The sequence below is a fragment of the Octopus bimaculoides genome, chromosome 14 (assembly GCF_001194135.2).
Source record: "Octopus bimaculoides isolate UCB-OBI-ISO-001 chromosome 14, ASM119413v2, whole genome shotgun sequence".
Classification (NCBI taxonomy): Eukaryota; Metazoa; Mollusca; class Cephalopoda; order Octopoda; family Octopodidae; genus Octopus; species Octopus bimaculoides.
Genome location: NC_068994.1, coordinates 57,830,197 through 57,840,620, shown reverse-complemented (window position 1 = coordinate 57,840,620; position 10,424 = coordinate 57,830,197). Strand labels below are relative to the sequence as shown.

Sequence of the window (10,424 nt, the reverse complement as noted above, 5' to 3'; positions counted from 1 at the left end):
GCGCAGACGTAGCTCTATACAGCTGCACCTATGTCTTTCAGTTTTCATCTACCAAATCTGTGAGGGGACTTGATTAGTGAAAACTAAATGAAGCTTGTTGTATATATATATATATATATATATATATATATATATATATATATATGTGTGTGTGTGTACTTTTGTCACATGATGGTTGTGAATGAGCATCATTATCACACAAACAGTGTTATTTGTTTTAGGTCTTTCCTGTCTGGGTGTGGAAAATGTTACCTTGCTTGGAAACAGGTGAGGATTAGTGGCAGAAAGAAAGGACATTGGGCCGTTGAAAATTTAGGGCTGGAGTTCCAGTGGTCATTTTAGGTCTCCAATGGTTCTCATTTTGACAGTATATTTGTTAATTTCCTCTCTCACTCTGAACATCAGAGATGTTAGATGTGCCTTTGCATCTATGAAACTCTAAGTAATGCACAGCTGAGTCAACTTCTAGGAAAATACATTTAACTTCCATAATATATGTGGAACACATTTTCCTTTTGTTTGGACACCTGTCTGTGTGTGTATGTTATATATATGATTATAAATAAGTTTCATTGTAAATATTTACAGAGCCCTGGAAGTTATTTTGTTTCTGTCATAAAGTTCTTTGTAATAGATAGCTTGTGTTTTGTTCAACATTCTGAAAGATTTTTCTTCTGAATGAGAAAAGAAAAAGTCAATACAAATCTGAATATCAGATAATTTTTTTTTTTCCAATTAATTTTTACCAATGTAAATAATTTATCTGCACACTCTAATTTAAGCAATATTCCACAGGCATCTAACTGATGTAAGCAACATATCACAGGCAACTAAATCTGATGGAAGCAACATATCACAGGCAACTAATTCTGATGGAAGCAGCATATTACAGGCAACTAACTGATGAAAGCAAAATATTACAAGCAACAAGCTCTGATGGAAGCTATATATTACAGGTATAGGCAATATATTACAAGCAACTTACATCGATGAAAGCAATATACTGAAAGCAACTGACTCTAATTTAAGCAATATATCACAGGCAACTCACTCTGATAAAAGCAATATATTACTGGCAAGTACCCTTGTCATTTAAGGGATGCATTACAGGCAACTGAGTGCCTAATGTATACTTGAATTCCTGGCAACTAACTTTAATTTCAGAAAATATTACAAGTACAGCTAGATCTTTTATACCTACACACACACACACACACACACACACATATATATATAGATATATATATAGGTTTCTAAAATTTTGTCTTTTTAGCTGTGTGATACCTATTTAGCCATATGATACCTATTGTTAATACTTACACTGCCTATTACTAATAATTCTTGAGGCTGAGGCTTCAAATACTATTTGTTTTGTATGTGAAGAAAATGGTAAAGTCTGTGTTCTTTATATTTGAGCCGTACGATTGCATGTAAACATTTGAAATATTTGATTATGACTGTTTAGAATTATTGACATTTAAATAACATACATACTCCTTTACTTTAATCCTTTAGCATTTAAACCAGCCATATCTGGCCCAAATATTGTACCTGTTTTATGTTCAAACTGGCGAGATTTGGCCTCTCACACCCTATGCTACAATGTCATTTTAAAAACAAGCAATCACCTCATCAAAATCTCGAAGCTATGAGATAACGCGTGATTAATTCAAAAGTTGTGAAAAAGTAAGCATAATATTTAGCAGAGTAATCTCAAAGCTAAAAGGTTGAATAAGCTGCAAAAGACCAAGAAATATTTCTCTTCTTCCACATATTGATAATATACATGTTAGTGAATAGACATCTTAAATTCAAGATGCTCTTTCAAGATCTTGTTACTCTTTACAAATCTTTGCTGTGATTTAATTTAAGAATTTTCCTGTGAAATTTTATCAGTGAACAGGTTGCAGAAGTATGCTGAAATTTTTTTAAGAATTCATTGTTGGCAATACTTATGAGAAATAAACTAAAGTAAGCATAAGTGTTTGTCTGTTCTGAAAGGGTTAAAGTGAGTTTTCTGTGATGTAAGATTTATAATTTATAATGTAAAATTCCTTCTAATGAAACAGATCATCAGCATTGAACATTTTATTGAACATGCAATTATGTTTCCATCCGAAAATAAAAGTGCTGCATGGAAACAGAACTTATTCTTCATTTTGTAATTTTTGGGGTCAAACTTCAAATATGGGGATTCAGATTAACTTTTATAACTTTTTTTTTTTTTTTTTTTTTTTTTTTTTGTAGTATTAAATTTTAGAATTGTAAAATTGATGTTTATATAAACAGAAAATCCAGGGTTTACACTGGTTGAGGTGAAACTGGATTTAAAAAATAAAGAAAAGAATTAAATTCTAAAATTTAAATTTTTTAAATCTGAATTAAAATTTTATGAAAATTTTGAAATTAAAATTTTAATTGATAAAAATATATACCTTTTTATATTTTTGATTATCTTTTGTTTGAATTTGAATTTCAGTTTAGATCTTTAAATTGTTTCAGCTTCAAAGCTGTGGTCATGCTGGGGCACCACAGTTGATTTATTTTTTATTTGTTTTATACTTGGTAGTGGCTTAAATTTAAAAAAAAAACATGCCAATTTTATGAATTTGGAATCTAAAATTAATAAAATTGATTGAACAAAGAATTCTATTCTTTGTTAGCAGTTCATGTTTTCTTAGATTTTTTTAAAGACGTTTTTATACGAAGCGAGTCTGTTCCAAGACCATTATGTCTTATCCTGAATTTATGGTTTTTAAATATTTCCTGAGTCTTGAAATTATCAGAATTTCACTTGCTGCTGGAAACTGTTCTTTTAATATTTTTATTTTAAACAATAACGAGACTTTGGTATGACTAATATAATTTTTTTCCCCCAAATATTTTTTTATTCAAAATAAAAAAAAAAAATTTCAAAATAATTGCTTGTTCTATAATTTATTTATTAATGGTTGTGTGGTTAAATGGACATTAAAGGATGATTGTGGAAAGTTGTACCAAGAAATGAAGGCCAGTAGAATCAGTGTTCCTGTGTCAGATAAGTCTACTTAGTCAAAGACATTCCATTCCACCAATCTCTTTTCAGGCAGACATTAAAAATGGGTCTCCTTTGGTGTTTCGGGTTGTATTCAGATGTTTGCTCAGTTGGCCTCCCATGCCTATTGGATTGGCATTTAAACCAGCCATTTCCACCCAAAATATTATACTTGTTTTCTGTTTAAACTGGCCAGATATGGCCTCTCACACCTACTTGACAATGTCCTTCTAATTTTATTCAGTTTTATTGCCTGTGATAAATAATTCATGATTAATTACATTCAACAGAGTAATCTGAATGGTAACGGGTTAAGTTACAACCACGGTTTATTATGTGGGATTCTGTACAGTTTCTGTTCATCCAATTTCAACCTCAAGCTTTGGACTGACCTGGGATTATGGTAAAAAAAAAGATGCCAACTGGGATTGATTGAGAGTCTCATAATTGCAAAGTGAATTTCTTTATCATGTTGCCATGCTCCAAATTAACTGATGTAGTTTTTCCTTCCCCAAGATGTCAGGCCATGATTTGTGCTGTCTTTGCCTCAGCTAAACACTACACATCATGTTCTTGTTCTTCAGCTGCTTTCTTGACACTTTGCATATAAACCAAGGAAGCCTCTATGCCAGCAGCTCCCGACTTGCACTCTATGAACCCCTGAGGATTCACAGAGAAGGTATTAAGGGCTGCATAAGCTGATGTCTCTTTAGCAGACAACCCATTCAAAAGCTTGGGGGTCTATTGGCAAATTTAATGAAGTAAAAAGGCCTCTTAGTTGTGAAAAGGTCGGAAACCACTGTTGTGTGTGGTGACTCACCCTGTTGTAAGTAACAGTCAAATCACCCTTAAATCACACCCTTCCATCTTAAAAAAAAAAAGTGGGGGTTGTTATATTAGATAACATGCTTTTAGATCTGTTATACTTTCCTGTGTCATTGTGCTTCTCAAGAAGTTCTTGATGAGTTTTAGTTTGCTGACAGATCTCTCAGAGCAGGACATACATTTGGTAAAATATCATTTAATCTGCAGATTTATATTTAAATGTTGGATGTGGTCCCATATTGTCACCAGAGTTTAATGCATGTCTTAAAGTGCCTTGTTTTCTCTTGTGTGGATTCTGCAAAATTGTTTGGGATTTGGATAATAATTTCGCATGTGCTAAACTGAGATCCTTTTCAGTCATGGCTTCAATGTTACTACAGAAGGCAAATCTGTTAATTGTGATGGAAGCACCAAACAACTTTTGACAATCTGGTAATCACTTTGAAAACGTTTTAGGCCTTTTCATTTCTTATTTCACGAAGGTTATACAAATCCTGCTTCCATTTCAGTCAACAAATTTATGTGAAAATAGCTTGTCTGGTTTGACAAGTATAAAAACAAAATTCAAAAAGTGCTCTACAAGTGGAAGTTGATATGCAACTTGGACAAACACTTGACCCAGAATTGAGAACTTGTTAATAAAGATGATTGTTACTATTATAGCTTTTTTATTGTACTTATTTTACTCTTATTGAAATTATAAATATCAATGTTTTAGCTTTTGAAACTTGTCAGAAGCTATTCAGGAAAAAGAAGTTTTATATGGCTACAAGTTCTATTTTATATTCGTATGTGCCATCTGACTGGCTCCTGTGCCAGTGGCACGTAAAAAGCACCATTCAAGCTTGGTTGTTGCCGGTGCCGGAGTGCAGCCCAGGCTTCCTCAATATCCTTGCCGTGTAGCACAATGGGGTCCAAGCGTTGCTCCAATGAATTGGTAAATAGCTTGCTTGATGTTGCTATCCTGCTTGCCAATGTTCAAGCGTTTTGGTGCTTTGCTATTTTGTGGTCATCTCTTGGGCTGAGTTTGGATACAACAAGGCGGTGATCTGTCCAGCATTCTGCGAAGGCGAACTACAAGAAAAAGGTGCAGGGTACACTTTCTTTTGGAGTGGATGTGGACCTGAAGAGAGAAGAGAGGCTGGAGTTGGCTTTGCAGTTAAGTCGACATTGGCTGGCAAGTTGGTTGGTCTTCAAAAAGGTATGAAGGATCGCCTAATGACGATGAGACTCCCTCTTTGTTGTGGACAGCAGTACACCACCATTGTCAGCGCCCATGACCCCACTATGATGAATCCAAATGACACCAAGGACAAGTTCTATGAAGACTTGAGCTCTGTCATCACCGTGGCTCCCCGCACAGACAAACTCATCCTTCTCGGTGACTTCAATGCGAGAGTTGGTCGTGATAGTGTCTCCTGGGAAGGAGTGATTGGGAAACATGGGGTTGACAACTGCAACAGCAACGGTCTGCTACTCCTCCAGACCTGTGCAGAGCATGGCCTCATGATCACCAACACCATCTTTAACCTCCCCATCCGCAACAGAACGTCATGGGTGCATCTCTGCTCAAAGCACTGGCACCTCATCGACTACGTTATCATAAAGAAGAGGGACAGGCAAGACGTACGAATTACGAAGACCATGTGTGTTGGATATGCATCCCTTGTGAATAAATAATCTTGATATCAACTCTTTCAGATGTCTCGTCATGGCTGGAGTCATGTTTGTTTGACTCTGTATTATATTGTTATAACAATACCATTGAAATCAAAATCAAATGGAAATTGTAGTTGTCATCCCCATGCCAGTAGCATATAAAAAGCACCATCCGAATGTGGCCGATATCAGCACCACCTCGACTGGTTCCTATGCCAGTGGCATGTAAAAAGCACCAACCGATCGTGGTTGTTGCCAGCCTCCTCTGGCACTGTGCCGGTGGCACGTAAAAAGCACCCAGTACACTCTCAGCGTGGTTGGTGTTAGGAAGGGCATCCAGCTGTAGAAACTCTGCCAGATCAGTCTGGAGCCTGGTGCAGCCTCCTGGCTTCCCAGACCCCAGTCGAACCATCCAACCCATGCCAGCATGGAAATGGAAAACAGATGTTGAATAATAACGATGAAGATGGTGATAGCAATGGTGATGATGATGGTCTGACAATACACAAAGGGCAATAACTCTGGTGTGTAACAGAGAGATGGTAATATCTGTTTCTGTAAACATTAATTTGTAATAGGACGAGACAACATTGAGAGAGCAACCACATTTTCAATCCTCCTTGTTCAGTACTTGATTAAGAATTTTGTGGATGTAAAATAAACTAGACAAACAGGTTTTGTGTTCATCTGAATTCTTTGTAATATGCAAATTGGTGGGAGGGAAATATCAAATACTTTTTAAAACTTCACGTGAAAAAATCCCGACAAAATCAAACCAGAGCTATATCTTTCTCTTTCTTGTTCATTTCTAAAGGAGGTAAACAACAAACATAGTTACATCAATAAACAACTCTTTGACTAGATTTGTTTCTATAAATAATCCATTAATGGATTCCAAAGTTTATTATTTTAATAGGTTATAAAAACAGAACAATTCACCATTCAATTATCCAACAATATATTCTTTATGTAACACAAACAGGAAAATCTTTGGACCAATCAACGTTTATAGTAAAATATGGCCAACACATCTTCTCAAAGGAAAAACCCAAATTACACTTTTGATGAAGATGACTACATAATTTAGAGGTTTTATTTATTTGTTTATCTATCTTTGTAGTAAATACCCATCATCCTTCATTAAATTTAAATATTTTTTAATATTTCCTATAATTATTCTGTTTAGGTTAATCAAAACCTGACCGTTTAGATAATACTCTGAGACTTTTCAGTGAAATTAAACTTACAGTTTCAATTTACAAATTAACAGTTGAATGGTAAAAAAATAATTAACAAATAACTCCAGAAATGCCATCCATTTTCATGAATACTTAAACAATAATGAAATTGTTTCTTACTTTTTCCTTAGAAAAATTTGCAAAAATTCAGTCTTTAAAGTTTTTCTAATAAAATTATTTGTCCATTGAACAAGTAACCAAAGATACTTCCAATCAGATCAATGTTTTGTGATTTTATTTTTATTTAATTAATTTTTTTTTAGAATTTTTAAACTGATCATTGAGTTTTCCAGACTAAAATTTAAATGTAAATTTTAAAATTTAGCCGTAATTAAACTGAAATAAATAGAAATAAATATATGTTGTTATTTTCTTTTTGCATATTGTTATTTTTTTCAACATAGTTTTCCCCAAATTTTCCATGCATTTACGTAAATAAATATATATTTTGTGTGTTACATATATGAATTATTAGTATATATTTGAACACATCTCTGCAAATACACGTGAATGTATATTCATTGATATGTATACAAACAGCACTTAGTCTTCAATCTTAAGTCTTCAATAATACCAATGAATTATACAAACCGATAATTAATAACGCATGTAAATTTTGTCACTTTAAACTCTTCCGTTTGACCAAATAAATACAGACCACTTCTCTTAGTAAACTCTGTTTCACTGAAAATAAATATATCTTTTAACAAATTTTATTTTTCTGGACACCTTTTGAGGTCATGGTTCGTTATTTTCTCCAATGCTGTGAAGTCACTTCCTCGAGGCAGTTAGTTGAGGCGAGCTGTTTGGTCACAGCACTGCTTGTCTCTTCAATGACTGTGTGGAAACGATGAAAATGGTAAGAACTTTTGTGGATATTTCTATTTCTTTATTGATGCCAAAGCTGCCGTAAATCGAAGAGTATCCACCAAAGACATGTTCATTTTCTTCTCCATGCATTGATAAAAATATTCAGGAGCCTGCAAAATACAAAAATGAATTTACAAAAGATTGTTAATAAAATTTATACATATAAATTTGACATGGGTGTTTCTTTCTTATCTTGGGATTCACGGTCAAACGGCTGGGTGGAATTGCGCGAGAAATTACACAGATATGTAGAATGATCCGGTGGTGTTGCTGGGCTGTGTATTTTTTCATAGCTCCCATGGTTACCGAGATAATCTACTGTAATAATACTCTAGTGTTTATGAATGAGAAAGGAAGGGGTGATAGATGAATAAAGAAGGAAGAGGTGATGTCATATTTGGTAGTGGGATGATGAAAATTGCATGCTGAAAAAATAAATCAAACAGCGTTTCAACTCTGTGTGAATATATGTGTGTGTATGTAAAAGGGCGGTATGTGAATGTATATGTGTGTGTATGTTTGTGCGTGTGTGCATGTGTGCGCGCAATGGAAGTGGGATGGTTCATCTTTGCTTGCTTAATATTTGGGTTTATTTTTTGATTTGGTTGAATTTTGGTTGGGCAACGTAAGCATGCCCGAACAAATCAAATGCTGATACACAGAGCAGGTTTTATAGCCACATCTTCCAAACTGACTGGGTGAAACTGGGCTTAGCTGCTAGTGGATTAATAAAATTTCATAAGCAAAACACAGCTCTATCATTGATTTTTCACTTCTGACTGAATTCAAGCGAGTAAATGATTATATCATATTAATTTGTCAACTAGTTTTGTCCCAATAAGTAATCCATTTATGGATTCCAAAGTTTTTTTTATCTTAATAAGTCATGAAGTGCAGGCATTGTTGTATGGTTAAAGATGTTCATTTGCTAACCACATGATTTTGTGGTGAAGGACCTTAAGCAAGTATTTTCTACTATAGTTCTGGAGCCTTGTGAGTGGATCTGAAAGAAATCCGAGTGGCTGTGTGGTAAGTAGCTTTCTTACTGACCACATGGTTCCAGGTTCAGTCCCACTGCGTGGCACCTTGGGCAAGTGTCTTCTACTATAGCCTCGGGCCGACCAAAGCTTTGTGAGTGGATTTGGTAGATGGAAACTGAAAGAAGCCCATCGTATATATACATATATATATATATATATATATATATATATATATATATATATATATATATTTACATATACGACCCCAGGATGTATATATATACGTCCTGGGATCGATTTCTTTGACTAAAAGGCGGTGCTCCAGCGTGACCACAGTCAAATGACTGAAACAAATAAAAGAATATTGGATAACGAACCAGTTAAACTTGAATGTTTCCATCCCTCCAAGAGGAGCCTGTTTCCTTGTATTGGGTTATATATATATGTATGTATATGATATAAAGAATTACCTCTTTTTTCATCTCACTCAGCTGAAATAACATTTTGCCATCAAACTGAGAAAAAGCCTCACTGTATCTGCAATTAACAAAATTAGAATAATGGTAAGAAACCTAGCAAACTCTTTGACTGTATCTGACAATGGATAGAAACTAGAGCAGTGGTTTTCAATCAGGGTCCACACGACCCTTAGGAGTCCATATAAGATTTTGGTGCTAAAATTTATCTGCAATAATTCGGTTATGCTCCTAAAATACACAAAGTATATAGGGAAAGGTGTATGTTGGACAATCTTGCACAAAACTGAATAATTTATGAAAGGTTTTGGAAGAGAACAATCAAAGAGAAAAGATAATGATTTGTCACAAAGGTCACAAAATAATGGAACCTATAATAAGGCAGATCACCATTAACCTATCATTTCTCATTGCTAAAACCTCTGCCCCCCCCGCACTGCTTGTATCAGTGTTTTTGTTAAGATATTTTGAAGTCACATGGCTTAGTGGTAAGGTTGTTTGGCTCTCACTCATAAGCTTGTGAGTTCGATTCTTGGTGGCATATTGGGTCTTTGAGCATGACATTTAATTTCACATTGCTCCAGTTCATTCAGCTGGCAAAAATGAGTTGTCTCTATAATTCAAAGGGCCCACCTTGTCACATTCTGTGTTACGCTAAATCTCCCTGAGAACTATGTTAAAAGTACGTGTGTCTGTGGAGTGTCTCATGAGTAGATTGTTCCATTAATTGGATCAAGTGAAACTTCCATCATGATAACTGATGGAGCGCCAGTTAAGAAAGCGATTCTACAAAAGGATAACATTAACAAAACTGTAAAAACATCACTACTCAGCCAATTTGTGATAATGAAGCCAAGATGCAATTTCGTCATTTGTCATTTCCACTATTGGAGACAAAGCACCAATGTCATTGACAAGATGATCGATGGAGATTTTCTTAGAAGGTGATTGCTGTTCGTTTCCTGAATTCTCTGTTGAAGTTCCGGCTTTGTTAGTTTGGTCCTCAGCACCATCAACTGAAGAATAAAGAGAGAATAACTTTAATACATAGATTAAAGAAAATGGGGATGTTTGTTTCTTGCAAAAGTCTGCAGTTCATAAAAGACACTTTAGTGGTCTTTTGTCATAAATTCTTCATTGGTTCCACACAATGGTAAGTTGGTCAGCCACGTGGGAAGACAGAAAAGACCAGACTAATAATTTATTTAGTTTTTATATATTTTCAAAAAATTTTATTAATATAGGTGTGACACGTTGGGCAAGTGTCTTCTACTATAGCCTCAGGCCGACCAAAACCTTGAGTGGATTTGGTAGATGGAAACTGCATATATATATATATATA

General features: G+C 34.6%; 1 protein-coding gene across 5 annotated transcripts in view; it reads right to left on the bottom strand.

Moving 5' to 3' along the window:
* Window positions 1-6,381: 6,381 nt before the first annotated feature.
* LOC106868605 (uncharacterized) overlaps window positions 6,382-10,424 on the bottom strand; it is a 160,249-nt gene continuing 156,206 nt past the window's right edge. For all 5 annotated transcript variants that reach the window (XM_014913947.2, XM_014913946.2, XM_014913948.2 and 2 more), the window contains 3 exons: window positions 9,912-10,098; window positions 9,077-9,143; window positions 6,382-7,736 (listed from right to left, as the gene is read on the bottom strand). In XM_014913947.2, coding sequence (XP_014769433.1) covers window positions 7,638-7,736; window positions 9,077-9,143; window positions 9,912-10,098 — 353 coding nt within the window. In that variant the 3' untranslated portion in view covers window positions 6,382-7,637. The remainder of the gene's footprint in view (window positions 7,737-9,076; window positions 9,144-9,911; window positions 10,099-10,424) is intronic.